The following is a 25,991-nucleotide window of genomic DNA, read 5'->3' on the forward strand; positions in this document are numbered from 1 at the left end:
TTTTTTTCAAATAAAATTTTTGTAAATTTTAGCCTTTATAACTTTTGTTCTATTTACTTTTTTATTATTAATTCAATAGCACTTTTCATTATTTTTCATCCCGAAAATGATGCCAGTGGTCTCATTCGATTATTCGTATACGAAACTTGATAAATACCCCTTCGGAGCCTAAACTTTCAGAGATGGTTTCACCCTCTGGATATGTTTTTTCGCAGCTATAAAAATACGTGTTCCTTAGATTACGACGGAGAAGAACATATCTCAGTCTCATCGAAATCGTAGAGGGACACTTGGGATATCTTCCTTGTCAGCTAAAAAAATCGGTCTTTCAGTTGACCCTGCGGGCCAGCCCCAAAACTTCCCACTGCTCTTGAGCTCCTTGAGTTCACAATCATTGTTAAGAATACATTTTCGAGCTCCTCAAGGTTGAAAATACTTTTGTACGCCTTTGTTTTCGCAAAATAACGTTTCTTACTATTTTTTTACAACGATCTCTCGAACGTATTCACCGATTGAGGCGATTGAGGTGGCAATTGGCGCGTCTATCGAGTTCTAGAGCTGATCTAATTTTAAAATTGATTTATCAAGTCTTTTTGAGAAATTTCAAAAAAACTAAAAAAAAAAATTTTTTTAATTCTTTCGTGAACGGTTTCTCTTGAACGAATGAACCGGTTTTGATGGTTGAGTTAGCATTCGACGCGGCTTACAAAGCTTAAGAGCAGATTAGATTTTGGAATCAATCCATCGAGCGAATTAAAAGTTATTAAAAAAAAAACATTTTTGAAAAAATTTTATTTTTGAGATATCTCCGAACGTACGCTATCAATAAGGCTCAAATTTTCAGTGCTAATAGTAAATAACAAGCCGCGTCGAATGACACCTCGACGATCAACATCGGTTCATCCGTTCAAAAATTACAGAATATTTACATACGTACGTACGTACAAACATACATACACTCGGACATCATCTTGAATTTAGTCAGAATAGCTTCCTAGAACCTCAAAACGTCGACTTCTGTTAGGATTTCGATTTTTGCAAATCGGGGTGAAAACGATAACTTCCCGAAATTTTTGAAAATCATCGATTTTCTTAGCGGGAAGTTCAAAATTCTTTCATTGAATACTAAGAGTTCGAAAGAGTTCGATATTTATAATAAAAAAAATTTGACCTTCGTTTGTAAACCATCAAGCTTTCTTCATTTGAGAATATTTTATTTTAAATTATAATAAATAATAAATATTCATTATTAAAATTTTAATTCAAATGATGTTCTCTTTATTTTTTTTAATAGTATTAAATTCAATTAATGCAATTTTGAAAAAAAAGTTATTCAATTCTTATATTGATTGATTTGTTTATTTTTTTTTTTTTCATAATTCTAAAAAATTTTACCGTTTTAAGATTTTATAAAATTAATTAAAGTAGAAAAAAACAGTTCAAGTTTCACTCGGAAATTCCTGAAATAGCTAAATTTATAATAAATCAAATACACATGTGCTCAAATATTTGCTAAACTTACAAATAATTATAACAACATTTATGAAATAATTATTATTATTTTTCTTTTTAAATTTGTATTTTAGTTTAAGCTATCACTTTTTTTCAATTTAAAACATCGCATTACTTTACTTGACATTGTAACTTTCATGTACTGAACATGTATATTTTCTGTTAAAGTAATATATATATTATAGTAAGGAACAATATTTATTAAATCAAGAAATTTAAATTATTTAACTAAATAACTCAACTATTGAATCAATCTTTGAAGATTTAATGAATCAAAAATATTCTTTCTTTGTTCAAGATTTAAAATCCAAGGAATTTTTTTACTTTCCCCAGGAAAATATCGATTTTCATTCTATGTCCTTAAAAGTTTCTTGGCTCAAAAAAATTTTTTTGAGCCAAATAATTTTTTTAACTTTCCGCTAAGAAAATTATTAATTTTCAAAAATTCGGGAAGTTATTGGTTTTATCCCGAATTTCGAAAATCGATTTTTCCTCAAATGTCGACGTATTGAGGTCCTAGGAAGCTATTCTGACTAATTTCAGAAGGATGTCAGTGTGTGTGTGTGTGTGTGTGTGTGTGTGAATTGTTAATGAATTGACTAATTAGACTGTTTGAGATGGTAATCAGAAGGGTTTGTTGGCCGTCAACTTTTCTGAAAATTTCAAATCGATCGATCAAATAGAGTTTAAGATATGGAAGAAAAAAAAAAAACTTTTTTTTCAGTTTTTTTCAAATTTTTTAGAAATTTTTAGAAAATTTTAGCCCCTTTTCTAACCAGTCCGTTTCTCTAACTCTTAAGGTCACGGAACGAAAAATTATAACCCCTTCTTCCAAATAGTCCGTGTCTTTAACTCTTACGGTCAACAAACGGCAGATTTCAGCGCTACCATTTAAGCGTTTTTACAGTCTCAAATAGATCCGTGACTCGTGGCTACAGAGACTTCGATCAAAAATATATTCTTTATTCACAATGGAATAATACAGAAAGCTTCTTTTTTCACGAAAATATAAACCTGTGCAAAAATAAAAAACAAAGTTTGTTCTCTCTGCTTATAATGATACTTATTACAGGAAGTGGCAAGACAAGCGTGATGGAACGTGTCACAAACGTTTTTTGTGGTGGTGGTGGAGGTGGGGGTGGTGTCGCTTATATGAGTATTCAGAACGCAATTGCTAGTCAGACACCTGAAAAGCCAAGCAGAAGCAGCCCAATGTCTATTCAGAATCAAGTTAATGTTGCCAACAGTAAAGGTGTAAGTAATTCTAGTACTGTTGTAAGAACAAAAATATCACGAGGAAAGTTACGGATCAAAAATGTACCACTTGCTAGTTACGGTACTCCTGACTACATTTCACCATCATCTTGGGAACAATTAATGTTGGATGAGAATTTTTTAAGTTCGTTTTTTTTGTACTTCAACGTTAGTGAAAGGAGGATTCTGGCTCAAGTACAATTTTTACTAAAAAATGTATATAAGACACTTTCTAATTTATTAAATAACTAATTTTCCTTTCATCCAGGTTTGTACTCGATGGCGAGATGTGTTGTATGCAAGACCACGATTTTGGGCAGGACTGGTACCAGTAGTGAGATGTCGTGAGATCAGAGGAATGGCTTCTGGATCACGAACGAAACTTTACGCATCTCTTATTCGACGAGGCTTTCATTCGTTAGTGCTTCTGGGTGCTGCTGACGAAGACATACCCGAATTGACGCATGGGTTTCCTATGGCACAACGTCACATTCATTCACTATCATTACGATGCTGTGCTGTCACTGATCGAGGTCTTGAAGCTCTTCTAGATCATCTTCAGGTAATTATATAACAAAAGATTATCAAGTTTGGCAAACAAATGTTCGTTTGAATACGAAATTAGGGCTTCTGAGACTAAATATTCTTCAATATTTAATAAAAGCGGTTCAAACATATGCTGCTGTAATAGCTTTCAAGTGCTGTGAATGGCGAAAAATCCAGCAAATTAAATAGCTCAAGATAAAATATTTTTTGCTAAATGTTTTGAAAATAATTAATAAGTATAATCTTGCTATAGTTTATGACAAAGAATTTCAGATTGTAATTCAATTGAAAAACATGAATGTTTCAAAAAAAGTTGAATCTAATTGCAAGCGTTTACATATGCATAGTTGATAGGTGATAAACTTGATTACTGATACTTTAGAATTAATGATTTCAATCATAATTGTAGGTTTTATAGCTATTAATTATCATAAATTTTAAAGCTAGTTGATAATAATAGTTTTCCTCATTTGCGAGCATGGTAAATGAGTTATCATAAATAAACATAATATTGAGAGTTTAAAATATGAAAAATAGAATTCGTTTGTGGCTAGATTTCTCTACCTTCTGTTAGTAATACTAATATCAAATTCGTGAATTAGTAACTTTCAATTTATTGTATGTATTTTGCAATGAAAATATTTCATAAAAAATCCTATTTCAAATTTTAACATATTAGTATACTGAAAAATTGGCAGAGCCTTAGTTCTAATTTTTTACTATGTATGTATTTGGAAAATTTTTTGATGCTATTTGACACATTATTTATTTTAGGCTTTATTTGAACTAGAATTGGCTGGTTGCAATGAGGTCACAGAAGCTGGACTATGGGCGTGTCTTACACCAAAAATAGTATCATTATCTTTATCTGATTGCATAAATGTAGCAGACGAAGCTGTTGGCGCTGTCGCACAATTATTACCGAGTCTATATGAATTTTCACTTCAAGCTTATCATGTAACTGATGCTGCACTTGGTTATTTTAGCGCTAAACAAAGTAGTTCACTAAGTATTCTTCGACTTCAATCATGCTGGGAGCTTACCAATCATGGTGTGGTTAATATTGGTATGTGATAATTAAATAATTAATATTGTATATTGCCATTAACTAAATATTTTTGAGTCCAATTGACTCTTCAATGTTAAAAAAAATTGCACATCAGGAATTAAAAAGTTGATAGGTGGTAAAAACTAATTTATTCTAAAATTATTGTACCCAGAAACATAAAATTTAATACTCTAATATGAATCGTCGAACCATAAGAAAAAATCCACTATTTTTACTTCCTCTTGCATAAAACCGAAGTGCTAATTGGAATTAAGATTTTTTTTGATGTAGGGTTCGATCAATGAAGTTAGTTTGAATATATATCAATATAGTATGAATTCGAAAAATCTTATAAAGGTTTTAAAATAATTAAAAAAATATTTAACGGATGTATCTAAAATTAGAATTATCTCAACCTGAGTGAGAAAGTTAATATCTAATTTAAGATGTTGAAAATTATATTCAGCTGAGGATTAAACACTGTTACCAGCGTTTAAAATTTACCAATAACAACTAAATGATAATTTTTAATAAAGAATGAATCACACTTACACTTATATAGATTAGCATCCTTTCTCACGGCTCTGAATCAACTCTGTAAACACTTCGGAAACATTTGGTATCGATGCTGGTTCAAGCGTGTTTCTACAGAGTCCTTGTTCCATTTGTAAATCATGTTTCCAAAGTATATTAGAGTAAATACATATTAAAACTGGAGTGTACCCGCAGTAAATATATACCAAAAAAAAAAAAAAATAAAAACCAATTTAACCGTAATTTATTGCTCTTATTATTATTACTAGTTGGAGAAATGTAATCTCTGCCTGAAAAGTTGACTTGTCAGATCGTACAAATAATTTTTTAGACTATTCAAGTACACTTATGGAGTAAATATAAATTTTTTTAACTTTCCGCTAAGAAAATTGAAAATTTTCAAAAATTCGGCAAGTTATTGATTTCGGTCCAATTTTCGAAAATCGAATTTCTCTCAGATCTTCACGTTTTGAGGTACCAGGAAACTATTCTGACTAATTTCAAGATGATGTCCGAGTATGTATGTACGTACGTAGGTAAATATCTGTAAATTTTGAATGTGTTCAGTCACGAGCTTGATTAATTTAAATCAAGCTTCGTGCATTTCCGCTCGGTTCGGGAGAAGCCGAGCTCGCTACTGACTGAAGGTCAGAATAGTGCCGGGTCACTCGCTATTTGGGCCCGGCACATACAATTTCTAACTCAGGATCGTGTCAAGACGTCCTGAGAACCCGCTACAAGCTGACCAATCACAAAATTCGTTTTATATTGGTCAGCCTATGAGAGAGCTCGCTATCAACTGATACCTGTTGGCGCGCTTTTAAGCCAATAGGAAAATTCGTTATATGCAGCAAGGCTGCCACGTCGACACCAAGCTTCTCGACGATTCAACGACGCTACCATTATCCTTTCTACAACTGTCTGTCTAACCGCTTCGCTCAGAGATTCTACAACGTGTCTTTGCTACGTGCAACCTCGTGCTTGAACTGCTTCGCTTATTAACTTGTGTGAAACTAAATCAAATCGCTACGCTAAATTATCCTCAATACTTAGACAGTACATCAAGGCTGCTATTTATTGAGAATAAATAAACTTTTCTGTCGCCAATAATTAATTGTTAATTAATTATTGTTGAGTTAACCGCTACTGACCACGTGTCAATTTATACGTGAATAAACTATCTGAGTTGCATTCGCTATCGCGTGTTAATTATAGTCGCATTCGCTTCAATATAAGTTCTCATAATTTTAAGTGTAAATAAGTGTAAATAAATCTATAATTTATTTATTGATAAAATCTGCGTAATTTTTAATTGTTTAATTCACCTCGCCTAAACCAGATCCAATTAGTTTATTCGCTCATTTTACATTTTGGTCCTTCGAGCCGGATCTGGCGAAAATTAAACAATTAAAAATTATTTAAAAAAAAAAAAAATTGTGAGAAAAAGTGTAGTGTCAGTTCTGTGTCGTGAAAATCGCTAAGTGCCGTGGGCATTGCTGAGCACTGCTAGAGTGCTGCCCAGGGTGATCTATTTTACACACCGGTGTAAAAAGGACACTTAATCAAAAAAAAAAGATCGAATACTTAGCGTCGGGTTCACGTCATCGCGTCCATTTTGTGTGCCACGTCAAACCAAGATGGCCGCCGAAGCTCAAGTCGCTCTTCAAATGAACCGCATCGACACGATGCGCAATGTGTCTGCTCGCTTAACTGATGCTGTACTAGCTAACCAAGGTGCCGCCGCTATTGATGCTGAACTCGCTATTCTCAATGATTTGTGGAATCGCTTCAACACAACTCATGAGAGATTATTCGACGATGTACCTGAGATCGTTGAAAATGAATGCCACACAGGTAATGCATACGGTACAGCTAATCTCAGAGTGAGACTCAGCGCCGCTAGACCTGCTCCAGAACCTGCTCATGAAACCCAGCCCGCTAATCATGATCAGACCGCTTACTTTGGAGGCGCGCATAAATCCAACTTGCCGCAAATTAAACTACCAACCTTCCAGGGTTCTTATGACGAGTGGGACTCGTTCAAGGACCTGTTTACTTCGCTCATTATTAATGAAGATTCGCTAACCGGGTCACAAAAAATGCATTACCTGAAGACGCAGGTAAAAGGTGAGGCCGCTGCACTACTCGCTAATCTACAGATCACTGATGACGCTTTCCAACCCGCTTGGGAATTACTGAATACTCGCGACACAAATCCACGTCGATTGCTTGACATGCACATCGATGATTTGTTGGATCGTCAACCGGTGACTTCACACTCCGCTGCTGATCTGGATGCGCTGCTACTCGCTAATAAAAAATCGCTGGACGCCATCGCTGCTTTGGGAATACCAATTGGTGAGTTGGACCCATTTTTAATTCGCTTGACTGTTCGCTGTTTGCCATCAGACTTGAGAGTGGAATGGATGGCTTCGCTTGGGTTATCGAATGATTTTCCCACCTACCAACAATTACACGACATGCTAAAAGCAAAGGTGCGTGCGTGGGAAAATTCAGAGATTGGCGCAACCATAACCTCTACACCTAAGAGTGCTAGTGAAAGACCACCATCACCTAAGAATTACGCTAAGTCAGCCGCTACAACCAAGCAAGTGAAGTTTGGGAACAGTCGACCCGCTACCTCATCAACGCCATCTACATCTACTGGTTCCGCTAGCTACGTTGCTTTCACTCCCAGGGATCGTACGAGTGAACCGGGCATGTGCCCAATCTGCAAGGAGAAGCACTTTGTTCTCTTTTGCCCCAGTTACCAGAAGGCGTCGCCACTGAACAGAAGAACGATCGTCCAGCATTATCGTCTCTGTTTCAATTGCTTGGGACGCCACCGCTACGCTGACTGCAGGACTAAGCAGAAGTGCCGCCATTGTGATCAGCCACATCACACGTCAACGCATCTTGACGATGGTGCTGCCGCTACACCAGTACAGGACGCTCCTGTAACTAACCCAGGTAACAAATAGTTCCAATTTTGGTAACTATTGGTTTGAATTCGCTAACTTAGTCTGCTTTTAGCTCATTCGCTCAATGTTTTACTCGCTACCGCTATTGTTAAGTTGAATTCGCTAACAGGAAGTACATGTACAGCCCGTGTACTTATTGATCAAGGATCGGAGTTATCCTTCGTGACGCATTCGCTAATCAAGAAGCTGGATATTCAACTCAGTAAAGCAGCTGTACCATTACGTGGAATTGGTAATGTGTCAGCTGGGCATTCGCTTGGGTCATGCAAGATGACGCTGCATTCGCTACACAACAACGCTTCTATTACCATCCAAGCTCATGTGCTTGCTCTATTGACTGTAAACTTACCGTCATTTACGCTAACTAAAAAGAAGAAATGGCCGCATATAACTGGGCTACAACTCGCTGATCCAGACTTCTTGACATCACGAGCTATTGACATCATTCTGGGTGCAGCACCAGCTGCACATATAATCAACGCTAAAATACGAAAAGGAAGTGACAATGACCCAATCGCTCAGTCAACATCGCTTGGCTGGATCATATATGGATCTGTGGACACCGCTACATCAAAATTGACCGCTTATGGTCATCATGTCGCTGTTGATGATCAACTACAAGACTTGTTAAGCAAGTTTTGGTACCAAGAAGAGCCACAGACAGAATTCGCTACACGCTATACTGAAGAAGAAGAGTGTGAACAACACTTTGTCAATACACACTACAGACAGTCTGATGGTCGATATGTCGTTCGCTTGCCGCTTAAATCTTCGCCAAGTCAACTGGGTGATTCGCTCAGAGCTGCACAATACGCCTTACTACGTCTTCGCAAACGATTGGAAGCTGATCCAGTCTACAAGAAGTTGTACTTCGACTTCCTGAAGGAGTATGAAGACTTGGGACACATGAAACGTCTGAAATTAAAGGAATTACCACCGAACAGCTACCTGTTGCCTCATCATGGGGTTCTGAAAGAGCAGAGCACTACCACCAAGCTCAGGGTGGTATTCAATGGGTCCTGGAAAACTACATCTGGCGTATCTGTCAACGAGATACTTCATGTGGGCCCAAAGATTCAAGTTGACATCAGTGATGTACTTATTCGTATCCGCTGCCATCGCTATCTATTCGCTACTGACGTAACAAAAATGTTTCGTCAGATTGCAGTTGACAAGGAAGATCATCATCTACAGTGCATACTCTGGTTTGACGAAGATGACATCCCAATAGTATTTGCACTCGCTACTGTTACTTATGGAACAACATCGGCTCCATATCTCGCTGGAAGAGCACTCTTACAACTCGCTGAAGACGAAGGGAATAAATTTCCGAAGGCTGTCGAACCGCTAACTAACACACGCTATGTTGATGACATCTATGGAGGTGCAGATGAACTCGCTGAGGCAATCCAAGTTGCTCTCGACACAAAAAATATGTGTGCCACAGGATGTTTTCCGCTTGCCAAGTGGGCAAGTAATTCAACTGAATTACTCTCTCAAGTCGCTCCAAGTGAAACCCAAGAAGATACACCAAGAGAGCTTGGGGATACTACAGTAAAAGTGCTCGGGCTAACCTGGAATTCAACACAGGATAAATTCCAGTTCGGCTATTCGCTTCCAGAAGCATCACCAACAACTAAACGCACAATTTTATCTGAAATTGCTCGCTTGTTTGACCCACTGGGTTTCTTGGCACCGATCATCGTGAGAGCCAAGATGTTCATGCAGAAGCTCTGGCTGCAGAACTTTGACTGGGATACTACGCTATCACCGTCGCTTCTTCAAGAATGGAATTTGTTTCGAGATGAACTACATCAGATCTCGAAGATTCAGATACCTCGCTGGAATCATGTAAAAAATGGTGTATCAATCGAATTACATGGATTCTCTGACGCTTCACAACTCGCTATGGCTGCTGTAGTTTATCTAAAAGTTACTGACGCTACTGGAAGTTCCAATATTTCGCTAGTGTGTGCCAAAACACAAGTTGCACCACTGAAGCCTATAACTATACCAAGAATGGAGCTCAATGCCGCTGTCTTACTCGCTCAACTGGTACTCTACGTCAAGAAGGTTTTGAAACTTGAAAACGTTCCAGTTTTCATGTGGACAGACTCCGCTGTATCCTTAACGTGGATACGAAACAACCCAGCTAGATGGAAAGTCTACATTCGCAACAGAGTTACCAAGATTCAAGAATCGCTACCAAGTCTCAACTGGGATTTCGTTCCTGGGAAACTTAACCCAGCTGACTGCGCTTCAAGAGGTCTAACAGCAGCCAAACTAGAACAGCATTCGCTATGGTGGACGGGACCAAAGTGGCTCAGTCAATCAAAAGATAACTGGCCATCTTTTGCTATCCCTACGCAGACGGTATCACATCTTGAAGAACGTCCAGGTCTGGTTTTTACCATCTTCAAGGCAGATTCACACCCGCTATACACGCTACTAGAAAAATTCTCTAAGTTGTCACCATTACTTCGCACGCTTGGAATCTGTCTTCGTGCCATCGCTAAATTTAAAAAAGTGCCACAGTCCTCACTGGACACACCACTCTCTATAGTTGACCTGGAACTCGCTAAGACTTTGCTGATCAAGTATACTCAAAGTCAGTACTATTCGCAAGAGCTGAAGCTATTGAAAGATGGTGATTCTCTACAGCGAAATCATCATCTCGCTAAATTGATTCCCTACGTCGACTACAACGGAATACTCAGAGTCGGCGGTCGCTTGAAGAATTCGCTGCTGGATGATGAACAGAAAAATCCAGCCATTTTACCAAGGTCATCACGCTTAAGTACGCTATTGATAGATCATTCGCATCAAAGAACACTCCATGGGGGAACTCAATTGACTCTCACTGATCTACGGAGATCTGTCTGGATAGAAGGTGTTCGAGTTCCAGTCAGATCACATATTCTTCGCTGCGTCGTGTGCACGAGACATAGAGGTGTTCGTGCACAACAATTAATGGGACAATTGCCATCCGCTCGTGTAAGACCATCTAAAGCATTCTTACACACTGGAATAGACTACGCTGGGCCAGTAACACTGAAGACTTTCCAAGGTCGAGGTGCCAAAACCTATAAAGGATGGATCGCTGTGTTTGTATGTCTCGCTACGTCCGCTATACACATTGAAATTGTCACCGACTACTCTACTGACGCTTTCGTCGCAGCATTTAGAAGATTCACTAGTCGAAGAGGCGCCTGCAGTATCCTATACTCGGACTGTGGTACAAATTTTGTAGGAGCAGACGCCACGCTAAAGAAAGAATTCGCAGCAGGATCGAGGCAACTAAAGGAACTTCAGTATTTACTCGCTACAGATGGCACAGACTGGAAGTTCAACCCACCAAGCGCTCCTCACTTTGGTGGCAAGTGGGAAGCAGCCGTAAAGTCAATCAAGTTCCATCTCATACGAACTATTGGTGAATCGCTATTGACTTACGACCAACTCGCTACAGTCCTAACACAGATTGAGGCTGTGTTAAATTCAAGACCGATCGCTCCTCTATCTGAAGATCCTGCAGATTTAACCGCTCTAACTCCTGGACATTTTCTCATCGGTGAACCGCTTATCGCTGTACCTGGGCCCTCGCTACTGGAAAATAGTTCAGCTGCGTTGTCACGCTGGCAACAATTACAACAAATGTTCCAGAGATTTTGGAGTAGATGGTCATCAGAGTACCTGCAACGTCATCAATCTATTTCGAAATGGCATAATCCGCAAAACAACATCAAAGTGGGTTCATTAGTCTTGTTGACTGATGAAAGATTCCCACCATCGAAATGGCCGCTTGCTCGAGTACTCGCATTAGATCCAGGCAGAGATGGCCTGACTCGAGTAGTCACGCTGAAGACCGCTACCACGGAACTTGTACGACCAATCGCTAAGCTGTGTGTACTACCAGTGCACTCTCCAGAAGACAATCCAGTCGACACAGTCGCCAGCGCTGGGGAGAATGTTCCGTCACGAGCTTGATTAATTTAAATCAAGCTTCGTGCATTTCCGCTCGGTTCGGGAGAAGCCGAGCTCGCTACTGACTGAAGGTCAGAATAGTGCCGGGTCACTCGCTATTTGGGCCCGGCACATACAATTTCTAACTCAGGATCGTGTCAAGACGTCCTGAGAACCCGCTACAAGCTGACCAATCACAAAATTCGTTTTATATTGGTCAGCCTATGAGAGAGCTCGCTATCAACTGATACCTGTTGGCGCGCTTTTAAGCCAATAGGAAAATTCGTTATATGCAGCAAGGCTGCCACGTCGACACCAAGCTTCTCGACGATTCAACGACGCTACCATTATCCTTTCTACAACTGTCTGTCTAACCGCTTCGCTCAGAGATTCTACAACGTGTCTTTGCTACGTGCAACCTCGTGCTTGAACTGCTTCGCTTATTAACTTGTGTGAAACTAAATCAAATCGCTACGCTAAATTATCCTCAATACTTAGACAGTACATCAAGGCTGCTATTTATTGAGAATAAATAAACTTTTCTGTCGCCAATAATTAATTGTTAATTAATTATTGTTGAGTTAACCGCTACTGACCACGTGTCAATTTATACGTGAATAAACTATCTGAGTTGCATTCGCTATCGCGTGTTAATTATAGTCGCATTCGCTTCAATATAAGTTCTCATAATTTTAAGTGTAAATAAGTGTAAATAAATCTATAATTTATTTATTGATAAAATCTGCGTAATTTTTAATTGTTTAATTCACTTCGCCTAAACCAGATCCAATTAGTTTATTCGCTCATTTTACAGAATGGATGAACCGATTTTGATTGTCAAGGTGCCATTTGACGTGGCTCGTTCATACCTAAAAGCTGTGAAAAAATGTATTTACAAATACTTTTTCGAGCTCAACAAGCTCGAAACCAGCGGGAAGTTTTAGGGCTGGCCTGCAGGATCAACTGATCCGATTTTTTTTATCTGAAAAGTATATTTTGTTTTTTAATATTGAGAAAGATTATCCATTGAAACATTGATAAAATATATTGATGCCATGATGTAATATAGGACATATTAAAATAGGTTATTTTTTTTCCAACATTTTTTCTTCTTAGCCTACATGAAAATTTGATTGCAGACGATAAAAAAAAATTGTCACGTAGCGATTCGAATTATTTAATTTTAGTTAGTTGTAAGTTAAATATTTTAATTTTACGTCTAAATTTGAATCGTTATGCGGGCATTTCGCCATTTCGCCGATGGAGACGGCAGTCCGTGCACAGTGCTGGCGCATGCGCGCCGCGTATGAGAGAGCACGTGTGCAAAATAATTTTTATTTATAATTTAAAAATATAAACAATTAATTTCCGTTATTTTTAAGTATTTGTTTATGATTTTGAAACAGTTGGGATGCATAGTCCAGCGTAACATTATGCCCCAACATTTGTTTAACATATTATTTTATTTAAACTTGTCATCCGACTAAGGATGTCAGTTGTGGTTTGGAAAAAATATTGACCGCCGGGTAGGGGAAAATCAATACCTTGGTTATAATCCCCATTTTATGATTTTTAAATAATTATTATTTCAGTTACTGGATAGAATAAAAATATGTAGATAGTATGAATAAATAGTTCATATATTTAAATAATTATTCATGTATCATTCAGGTGTCCAGAAATTATCTTTATAATTTACATTTCTAATTTAAAACTAGGCCCAGGGCTAGTAAAGATAATCATAATAGTAATTAAGGGCGATGGGTGCGCCACGTGGGCGACGACCAACAGGTGGAGGATAGGGTAATTAAATTAGAAAGATACGGTCAGTAAGTGTGCACGGACGTTAATCTGAGTAAAATTTTAAAGTTCTATTGATAAATTGGTGAATTATTAATAATATTGTAGTCGATATAATTCGCCGGGTGAATTAAGTAATACTTGTTTTGATAGTATTTGTTTGCTGAGTTATTGGAGATTTTAGAGTAAGTACTTTGGATTTCTTTCACGGCATATATTTTCATGTGATAACCTCCCCCGGTAGTTGTTGGTCGCCGCGGCGAATGAAATTAATTTATTTATATTTACTGGCTGAATGATACATGATTTACATTATATATAATTATTGTTAGATATTTCGTTTTATTATTGTTAAAAATATCCTGATATATATATATATATATATATATATATATATATATATATATAAGTCAAATACAACGTAGGTAAACGTCGCCGGTATACATATATATATATCTATAGAGCGCATACAGTTCTTGAGCAAATTCCTCAATTACTGATATCATCACTTGGGTGAAAATTCCCAAAGTTAAAATTATTTTTCTGTTTTCACTCAAAGTATTTGTATGACTATTGAGCATTATTATTTATATTTATTATCATTTAAGATAATTAAGTGACTCTACTTTTTTTTGTTTTGATTTATTTATTTACCCCAGCGGTCTGAAATCATTATTGAAATATTGGTTTTAAAATCATAAATTATTTTCAATACAGAGGAATTTATTATTTTGAGTGTGAGTGAGGATAAATCCCATGTCTTTCTTTCCCTCACAAGTGTTGGGAGATAAAATAAAAGATAAAAAGATTGATATTATGTATTATTCTTATTTAGGAAAATTAAAAAATTAAACAATTATTTCTTTTATTTAATATTAAATCAGGATTATTAATTAAGTTAAATTATATTTATGTTTGATCTATTGAGTTTATATAATTTATTGTGATACTACGATCATATTTTTGGCAATCACCAGGTATTATTGTTGTTAATAATTAAACAAAATTAAATCTTGTGAAATATTATTATTTTTCTATTGTTTATAAAAATTAAAACTCGGAGACCACCAGCTCACGGGGAAAATTTAATATTTATTTTCCTCTGGAACTTTTCTTACTGATTAATTTTATTTTTTCCTGCTCTTATTTATTACTTGTTTGTAATTATTTATCAAAATTATTGAAAGGAATTCAATCTTTCATCATTTCAATATCTTCCAATATGGAACTATTTTGGTATTAAAAAGGATTCAGAAAGATTCTAAAATTTCAATTCATTTTAATTCTCTTCAATTCTAAACTTGATCCAAAACATCGAACTATTTAGGTTTTGAAAAGGATTCAGAAAGATTGAAGATTTCAATTCATTTGAATCTTTTTCAATCCTACACTCGATCCGAAATATTGAACTATTCAGGTATTGAGGAGGATTGAAAAAGATTAAAAAATTTCAATTCAGTTGAATTCTTTTCAATTCCACACGTGAACCGAAATGTGATATTATTTTGGTATTGAAAAGTATTCAGAAAGATTAAAAATATCAATTCTTTTGAATCTTTTTAAATTCCTCGGAAGTTTAGAAATTCTCATATTATTTTTGGATTCAATAGAATTGAAAAGTATTAATTTTAAGCCCAGATGAAAATCTGGTGGTATACAATTTATTCAAAAGTATTCAATTCTCATCTTTTTTAATCCTTTTCAATGAGTATTTTTAATCAGGGATAGTTTATATCTGTTAAATCATGACCATGCTGAAAATTTCAGCCCAACATTCAAATATTTAAACGGCGCTCAAGAATTTTGAATATTAACTGATAATATGTAACTAATACTTTGAATTAGTTTTCGTAATTTTTTATAACTCAATTATTGTCATTTCACTAAAATATAACTTTTGCATAACCAAACATATACAGGACCGTCTTAAACAATAAAATTTGGTAAATTTTGAATAAGCGAAAAAATCTAAAAATTGAATAAATAATAAAAATGTATGTAAATAACTTACTATTTCTATTTCTCGGGTTATATTTTTATTTATTGAGATGCAAATTGATAGTAAAAAAATCAAGAAGCTTTATTATTAATATTCAAGGGTTGCTCGAAAACGTCCACAAGACAGCACTCGGAAACATTAAAAATTTTTGAGCGAGGTTTAAATATTTAAATTTTTAGGCTCAAATTTTGAGCGTAGTCATGATTTCACAATATAAACTATTACTGACACGAAAAAGAAAAAAGTCGAATTTCGATCATTTTTAATATTTATAAAATTCGTGAGGGATCTCTTAAAAATTTTTATTCGAGCTGATTTTTGGAGAGGCTTCCTAAAACATCGTAAACTAACACATTTTCATGCGAGATCGAAAAAAAAATAGTCGGTTTTTTTGAACCACCCTAATAGATATACATACACATATATATCACTATGCCCAAATCTCAAATATTATAATTAATTCAATGAAGATACAAGAACAATACTCGTTTAATTAACAATGTAATTATCTATTCTTATCATTCAGGTAATTAAAAAAAATTAATTTTTAATAATCACACCGAGGTACAACTCATGCACGTGGATTTTTATTCACTATGGCGACCCAGAACTACCGGTATTTATAGGTGAAATACCACGAGAAAATCGCAAGGTATTTACTCGGAGATGATATATCTTTGCAGCTTAAAAATCACCAAGTGGATAAATAAAAAATCAGACGGTAGAATTTTAATTAATTAATTAATTCTGATCACTTAAAAATACAAAACAAAAAACGTATACAAAACGTGATAAACTAGCCGTAACAACAGTGTCCACTTGCAATTAGTCTCCGTATTTATCTGATTAGTTTTTAGGGCAACACCTGTTGACTACCCATGGAGCGCGTCAATCGCCCTTAATTATTATTATTTAGCCCTGAGCTTCACTTTAAATTAAATAAATAAATTATAAAAATATTTTATTTAACTCTAAATGATAAGTCAATAATTACTTCAATATATGTAGTGTTTATTTATCTAAAATTTATATTTTTAAGCCACTTGACAAATTAAATAATAATTATTTTATTTTATTAAATCAGCCGCGGTAGTTCTTGATAACAATATCGATTTTTCCACCCGGCAGTCGATGGTTCTGATATTTTAGCACCCGGCTGAAATACTTAATTAAAATAAAATACAAAATAATTGTTGGGGTATAATTTTATAACAAATTATGCAGCCCAAATACCAATAAATTAAAAATATATGCTTAAAACTATTAAATATTGTTCATTTATATTTTTTTAAATTGTAAATTAAAATTTATTCATACATATGCCCATGCATACAAACGCCGTGCACATGCGCTAGTTTGCGAACAGACAGCTGTCTCGATGCCGGCGTAGTGGTGAAATACCCGCGTAACGATTTAAAATCAAACTTATAATTAAATTTTTAGGTAGATTTTTTTTAAAAATCTAGGTATTGTATTCGTCCTCATGGTCGATTTTCCAAGGAATTTTGTCATAACCTATCATAATTTGTCGAGTAGAGTTCAAAAATAGCATTCGTTGAAAAAAAAAATATATATTTATATATATATATATATAACCAGCCTTGTCATCACGATAGTGCCTACAATTCTTAGAGAATTTAAATAAAATTTTCCATAGTTATTCTGTAAGCGATTATCTTGATCAAGTTCGAAGATGAGCTGAATCGGTCGATTAGTTTTGAAGTAATGGCTGTTTGAAATTTTCACAATTTCTCAAAAAGATCAGTTTTTCTCCGTTAAAATTCAAATAACTTTAAAACTAAAAGTCAAAGACGATTTCTGTGAAAAGTATCTTAAAGCTTGCTTAGCAAGCTTTAATTTGTTACCTTAAACTTTACGTTTTGACTATTTTTTCCTATAATTTGATAGTCTTGAAAGTTTGGATCGAATCAAAAAACTTGGAAAAAATGGTTTTTATTCCGGATAACTTATGTATTTTTGATTAAAATCTAATTCCGTCAGTTTTATTTTATTGTAAACAAAAAAGCTGCAAATTTTACAACTATTTTATATTTTCGAAGTATGCCGTTTATAACTTTTGATGTTTCAAACGTATCTGTACGCCTTATAATTATAACTGGTTTTGCCACCACGATAACGCCTACAATTCTCATCGGATCTCCATAAAATTTTCCATACTCATTCTATGAGCGATTATCTTGATCAAGTTTGACGATGGGCTAAATCGGTCAATTAGTTTAGAAGTTATGGCTGTTTGACATTTCCACGATTTTTCGAAAAAATCAGTTTTCCACTGTTAAAGATCATATAACTTTTAAACTAAAATTCATAGACAATTTCTGTAAAAAATGTCTTAAAGCTTGTTTGATGAACTTCAGATTTTGACCTTAAACTTTATGTTTCGACTATTTCTTTCAATTATTTGATAGTCTTGGACGTTTGGATATAATCAAAAAATTTGAAACAAATGGTTTTTATTCCGAATAACTCATGTATTTTCTATTATAATCTAGTTCCGTCAGTTATATTTCGTCGTAAAAGATAATCTGTGAACCTTACCAATATGTTATATTGTCAAAGTCTATATACACTATTGGAAAAAATTAAATGATCAAAAAAAATTCCGAATTTTCGGATGATTTTCAACAGGCCGTAACTTTGAGAGAAATGGTCATAAAAAGAAGAAAAAAAAGGAAATTGTAGCTCCAAGTGCCTACTTTTTGAATTAGAATTTTAAAGATTTTTAGCGTCAGCGATTTTTGAGTAATCTTAGAAAAACCAGCGACAAAAAAAATTTTTACTTTTTTTTTTTGGTCTACGAGCGAGGAAAAATTTTTTTTCGCTTAACCACGCTAAGGATCAGACACCTTCATTATTTATTTTTAATTTCATTTTTTATAGACCTTGATACGTCTACTTGTAGCCGAGATATCGGTCTTCAAATGGAAAAGGATCCTTTTATCTTTGATTATCGATATCTTAGCAACCAATGATCGCATAGAAAGTTGATGGTGGATTTCAAAAACTTAAATAAATCCTCTTGAATGATTAGCCATTGTTTTTTCGAAAAAAAATTTTTTTTCTTTCGCCACATGAATTTGAAAATGGAACAAAAAAAGGGCTTTTGCTGGTTTTTTGGAAAACCAAGCGCTGAATCGAAAATATTGTGGAAATCAATAATGCTGAGTGTGCATTTTACAATTAAATATGCCCACAAAAACCATACAAAGAGCAAAATTAATCTAACCAGCCGTTTTTTTGTTTCACTCGATCGAATTTTTGAAAAAATTAAAGGATCACGTTTTTTGCTCTGAAAAGCTCATAATTTTTAACAAATGAAAAAGAAAATTTTTTCCGAGCTTCGTCCACATTTCTGTTTCAAACAGTGCTCAAATTTTCAAAAAAATAAAAAAAATTTCAAAAAAAAAAATTTCTCAAAAAAAAAAAAAAAAAAAAAAAATTTTTTTTAATTTTTGTTTTTGAACGACTTTAAGAAATTTAAGAGACCACGAAATGCAGCGAAGGAAACGTGTTGAAACTGGTTGGGCGTTGGTCTCTTAAATTCCTTAAAGTTGTTCAAAAAAAAAAAATTTTTTTTTTTTTTGAAATTTTTTTTTTTTGAAAAAATTTTTTTTTTGAAATTTTTTTATTTTTTGAAAATTCAAGCACTGTTTGAAACGAAAATGTGGACTGTTACGTTCTGGCTCTAATTAAATTTAAATAAAAATTTTAGGAAATTTTTTTTTTGAAGTCTCGAATTATTTATTCGCCACGGTGGTCGAATAAACGGTTCGACACTTCTTAGAATCATAAATAGATAATAAATCAATAAATCGTTACTTTGTTGGCGATATTATTTTATTCATCGCCAACAATGTAACGGAAATCTCTTGCGATAAGAGAATCACCGTGGCTCGCGGATAGTCTAAACAGATAACGACGCATGAGACCCGGGCAACGACGATTCTCTCATAGGAAACTTGAGATGCAACGTTAACACTTTGACGAATGTATTTAGTCGAAGAGCAGCAGGATCACTCAGTTGATCGCGAGATCTCAAAGATCACGAAACTCTGTACAATTAACTGACTACGCCGCCTGTCTCCATCGGTTTAAAGGAATAAAACCTAACTTGAACCTTTACATTAATCTTTATCTAAAAACCTGATAAGGGGCGAGCACTTACTAGCTGTTCCACCATTCCTTTGATCATAGCACTAATCAGCAGTTCGGGCTCCTTCATCGCCTATCATAACAACCTTTATGCCTCGAGGCCGACGTAGCAGGAGATCAGGACGTGCCGTACAACTCGGTCGCGTACTTCAAGGCGTTATCGCAGACCTTACACAAGGTCGACCGAGAATAAGATCTGAAAAAGTCCTTATCGAGCCGGTAACGTTAGTAATACCGCTAGTGGTTGCCAACAATTCGATTGAGATACCAAAATCTGGTGTTGTTGAGCGTCGAGCTCAAGTGTTGTCGAGCCGTCGAACTCATGTGTTGTTGAGCCGTCGAGCTCATGTGTTGTTGAGCCATCAGGTTCGGGTGATCTGATTAACCAGTTACAATCACTTGTCCTCACGGAGGAGTCGAATCTCCAGAGCTCAGTCTGTTCAACCTCAGGCGAGGCCTCAAGAGAAAACCCGGCCTTCTGGACCGGCATCAGCGACAGTTGGCAGTTGGTTTCCGTGAACGTTCCATCCGTCCATCCTCCCAGTGAAGCATCCCATTCTACGACCCTCGTTACGGGTATTATTCCGAGGCCTATTTCCAGGCCACCGGCAGGGACATGTACGCACCGGCGGAGGAGAAGAAACTACGCAAGAGTGGGATTATTTGAGCCGACTTATGGGGCCCATAATCTCCACCATGGTAAGTCGTTAAGCTTTTTGAATAAAATAAAAGAAGGTCAACAGCTGACGCACCTGGGGTCTATTGACACCCTAACGACGTCAACCTGGTAAATTTAAATTTATTCTGTCTAATTAATGGATAATCCAGAATGTAACAGGACGAAGATCGGAAAAAATTTTTTTTTCATTTGTTAAAGATTATGAACTTTTCAGGGCGAAAAACGTGATCCTTTAATTTTTTCAAAAATTCGATCGAGTGAAACAAAAAAACGGCTGGTTGGATTAATTTGGCCCTATGTAGGATTTTTGTGGGCATATTGAACTGTAGAATGCACACTCAGCATTATTGATTTCCACAATATTTTCGATTCAGCGCTTGGTTTTCCAAAAAACCAGCAAAAGCCCTTTTTTGTTCCATTTTCAAATTCATGTGGCGAAAGAAAAAATTTTTTTTTCGAAAAAACAATGGCTAGTCATTCAAGAGAATTTATTTAAGTTTTTGAAACCCACCATTAACTTTCTGTGCGATCATTGATTGCTGAGATATCGATAATCAAAGACAAAAGGATCCTTTTCCATTTGAAGACCGATATCTCGGTGACAAGTAGACGTATCAAGGTCTATAAAAAATGAAATTAAAACTAAATAATGAAGGTGTCTGATCCTTAGCGTGGTTAAGCGAAAAAAAATTTTTCCTCGCTCGTAGACCAAAAAAAAAGTAAAAAAAAATTGAAAATTTTTTTGTCACTGGTTTTTCTAAGATTACTCAGAAACCGCTGACGTTAAAAATCTTTGAAGTTTTAATCCAAAAAGTAGACACTTGGAGCTACAATTTTCTTTTTTTTTCTTCCTTGTACGATCATTTCTCTCGAAGTTACGGCCTGTTGAAAATCACCCAAAAATTTGGAATTTCTTTTTGATCCTTTAATTTTCTCCAGTAGTGTATGTATATAAAAATCAGTGTCATACACCTCTTTAACCTCCCTCGTATTTAAACTTATTAATTAGAAATAAATATCAATTATGACTGGTATTTACCTATTTTGTATTAATCTATCATGAATAAAATCACCAATTCCATGAAAAATCTTTGAGCTTAATATTTAATTTTTCATTTCGAAGTATTTAAATAGCGGTGTTTTTGATAATTTTAATGAATTTATAAATCTTGAATTCTTGATGAATTATGTAAGTTTTCATCAATACATATTTTGTTACATCCGTATATTTTCATTTCTAACCTCGCTTACTCAAACCTAGTTTGTCAATCCGAGATCCTAGAAATACGCGATCAAATTAGAATTGCTCGTACATTTATATATAAATATGTCAAAAATTCTAACGATATTAATAGTGCAGATTGGAAATCTCGGATTGAAAAATTAACCTCTAAAAATTGGCTTCAATCTTAGTAAAAAAGTAAAAGGGCTGTCTTCGTTTTAAACTAAGCGCGAGCTACTGAAACGTCAGGGAGGTGCTGAGAATTTTCGAAAAAAATATCTTCCATTCTAGATGCCAGATGGCATTTTTAATCTTACAAACTAATTAATACTAAATAAATTAAATCGTTACGTGACAATTTTGCTCTACAAAAATATTTGAAATCGCCCTCAAAAACAGATTCTCTGTATAAAGTTGCGCCAAGTACACGTTCAATGCGCGTACATTGATGTCAGACTGCACTAAAAGTAATATTTTCACAAAAAAGTCTGAAATCGAAAGAACACCAAGAAATTTAGATATTTGAAAATTAAAAATCGGTCTCGAAATATCTCCGAACATATTCTACCGATTAAGCTCAAATTTTCAGTGTCTATAGTAAATAACAAGCAGCGTCGAATGACACCTTGATGATCAAAATCGGTTCATCCGTTCAAAAGTTACAGAATATTTACATACGTATGTACGTACATACATACATACATACACTCGGACATCATCTTGAATTTAGTCAGAATAGCTTCCTAGAACCTCAAAACGTCGACATCTTTTGGAATTTCGATTTTCGCAAATCGGCGTGAAATCCATAACTTCCCGAAATTTTTGGAAATCATCGATTTTCTTAGTGGGAAGTTAAAACAATTTTTTTGATTCTTTCGTTAACGGTTTATCTTAAACGAATAAACCGATTTTGATAGTTGAGGGGGCTTTCGATGCGGATCATGAAGTTTCAGAGCTGATTAGATTTTGAAATCAATCCATGAAGCGAATTAAAAGTTATTTAAAAAAAACATTTTTGAAAAAATTTTATTTTTAGAATATCACCGAACGAACCCTACCGAACAAGCTCAAATTTTTACAGCTTATAGAAAAATTGACAAGGCGCGTCGAGTGTCACCTTCACGGAGAGAAATTTTTCGCGGATACTACTATGATGTATGGTCGTTACGACCATTCTGTATGGTAGCAAGGATTTTTTCATTCGTTTAAAAATTGTAAGTATAGATGATTTGACCATCACGCGAATGGTAACATTCACGATAGTTATTGCCGATAAGCCTATGCCATTATGGGCGTGAATTATATATTTTTTTAAATATTTTAAATATGTTAAAAATTTATCTTAGAATATATTAAAAATACATATATCAAAATATTAAAAAATTATATATAATATTAATAAATTTTAAAAAAATATATTAACAATATATTTGAAACATAAAAACATAAAATTATAGAAATGTTAAAAATTTATGTAAAAATTATATTTTTATTGTAACCAACAACCTAGAAAAAATAAATATACATATATATAATTTATATAAAAAAGTGTATTTCGATATATGTTTTTTATATTTTTATATCTATAATTTTTATTAATACGATATATTTACGATATATTTTTAATATATTTAACATATATACGAAAATCGGCCAAAAGTTATCTATTTAAAATATATTTTCATACATGTTTATATATTTTTTATATGTATTTTTAATACATTTTTTTTTTGTGAAAAATATATTTGTTTTATATTCTAACATATATTTTTTTTTATAAATTTTTGGTTGATGAATGAATGGTTTGGAAAAACACAACTTACAATTTACATTTATTTTAAATAACAATTATTTCCTAACATAAACAATGATACATACACTTGTTCAAATTCTCATCTATTTATCGACGGAGTATTGCAGCTACATCTATGCGGTATAGGTAGTAATCCGATAGCGTATTGACTACCGCATAAAGATCTATTGCGGAATGCTCTAGTGGCGTTCCCGTTTTTTCAATGTAGCCTCAAGCCCATACTTGTCTGGTCAATTCTGCTATACAGACATGTAAGCTACGCGAGATTTTCTGTACTATACAGTATGGTGAATAACGTCATACTTATGGTACTTGCTGCAATACTGTAATAGGAGTATGGCGATGAGTACCATACATTTCTCTCCGTGTTGACAATAAAAATCGGTTCATCCGTTCAATGATCTCGCTGGTAACCATAAAGATCTATAGTTACCCTTTTTGTTAAAGGCGTCTGACTCATAAAAATTTGGTTTCTATACCTGCGAGACTTAGTGTTTTTACTTTTTAGGTTCGTTTATCATAGGTGCAGAATTATTTCGAAAATTTTTCTAAGTGTTTGCTAAATTTTCTAATTATAGTTCTTATAATGGACAATGCAACGAAATACAGCTTCCCAGGAACATTTCAGTGAGTACGCCTACGGACTGCGTATCATTTTCGAACCGTTTTTAAGCCTATTATTGTCATAAATACTTGCATGAAAGTTAGAAAGACTTACAATTCAATCTCAGAATTTTTACATCTCCGTAATTTACCCTTGGGCATATCGTGTAATTGTTTATAGGCTGGGAATTTGTTCGACAGCCCCAGTGAACCCATCCACTCAACTCGGAGCTCAGATGGGAGACATCGAACCATAATCCTGATGAGGAACGAGTTTGATTCACCGAATAGTATACCCAAAGCAGCGATAGCATCCAAAGATTTCTTGTTAGCGAGTCACAACGCATCAAGCTTGAAAGGCTCAACAATACTAATGTATTTAACGGTAGTGTAGAAATGCACCAAGCTTTTCAAATTGCCTAAGCTCGTGACTGAACAGTAATTCATTATGAGGAAAAGGATCATGAGAGAGGTGCAGGGATCCTCTGAAAGGGACATCTACATAACTCCTGCGATGAGGCCGAACATCATTTTTAAGGGTCTTCTACGAAATCTCGTAAAAGTGGTAATAAAAAACAAAATTTATGTTTCCGCTGCTTGAGAGTGCTCTGGCCCAAAAGTTAAACTTTCCAGATCACTTTTGGGAAGTAACGGAAATATTTTATTAAAACAAAATTTAAAATTGAAACTAAAAAGAATGAAAAACAAAATAAGAAATATGCATTATCTAGCTAACTAAATGAATAAAGAAATGATTAAATAAACAAATAAATTAATAAATGAATAAATAATAAAGTAATTAAACAAATAAACTAATAAATGAATAGATAGATAAACTAATAATAAAATAGATACTCAAGTAAATAAACGAATCAATAAATAGATGAATAAATAATTAAGTAAAGAAACAAATAGATAAATAAATGAATAAATAATGAAGTAAATAAATAAATACATCGATGGTTAAGTAAATGATAAGCTAGAGAGAAAGCAAAGGAACACGCCTGACTAATGCGGAGGAGATGATCCAACCCCCGAAGTATTGGGTCCTATAACAAATGGGAGAAACATCAAGGCCAAGATGATTTTCTATTGGATATGATTTTCCCCGGACAAAATAATAAAGAAACGCCTTTTCATTTTCTGCGGAACTCCGAATTTTAACTAAGAGAGTCAGATGTTCAAATTGGTCTAAAGTGGACAGTTGTGTAGATAATAGTAAATCAGAGGCGGCTGGTAGTCATCTGATAGTTTAAACATAGTTAAAACATGTAATGATAGATTAGAACGAGCTAGGAGCCGCCTAAGATAAGGAAAGAAAATCATAACTATAGTAAATAACAATAAATGTGCATCAAGATGTGAACGTGTTTTTAAACTGACGAAAAAGAAAAGAAAAAGAAAAGTGTTAATATATATAGTAAAATAGTATCAGCAAATAAGTTGAAGATCATCAAAAATTAATTCAAGAAAACAGGTATAAAAAAATAAATAAAGTATTAGTTCCAAATTCGAAATGTTCCGTTAAATATACGAATGATAAAATTAAAACATTAAATAAAATTCTGAACATATGAGTATTAACTTGTGGAAATAAAATAAATGTCAAAAATCATTGTATATCGAAGTTAAGTTTCAACGTGTCTATGAAGATAAATTCAAAATGTTTGAAACCGATTAAACAATCCCAATCTTATAACAATATATAGTTATTAACATAAAATTATTAAATAATTTATTTAAAACAAAAAAACCTATTCTCTTTCCAAAGGTAATTCTTAGTTCCCGGACTATTGGTCGAAAGACTACACTGTTAAAAATTTCTATAGTAAATTTGCAACAAAACTGTTGAAAGTTTTAATGCATA

At 34.3% G+C, this 25,991-nt stretch overlaps 1 protein-coding gene across 2 annotated transcripts in view; it reads left to right on the forward strand.

Annotated features, from left to right (window-relative positions):
* The window catches only part of LOC103575068 (F-box/LRR-repeat protein 16-like), a 260,501-nt gene that overhangs the window by 119,204 nt on the left and 115,306 nt on the right, over window positions 1-25,991 (forward strand). For both annotated transcript variants that reach the window (XM_053742999.1, XM_053742998.1), the window contains exons 2-4: window positions 2,585-2,961; window positions 3,035-3,328; window positions 4,087-4,378. In XM_053742999.1, the coding sequence (XP_053598974.1) occupies window positions 2,585-2,961; window positions 3,035-3,328; window positions 4,087-4,378 (963 nt within the window). The remainder of the gene's footprint in view (window positions 1-2,584; window positions 2,962-3,034; window positions 3,329-4,086; window positions 4,379-25,991) is intronic.

This window comes from Microplitis demolitor, chromosome 2 (assembly GCF_026212275.2).
Source record: "Microplitis demolitor isolate Queensland-Clemson2020A chromosome 2, iyMicDemo2.1a, whole genome shotgun sequence".
Lineage (NCBI taxonomy): Eukaryota > Metazoa > Arthropoda > Insecta > Hymenoptera > Braconidae > Microplitis > Microplitis demolitor.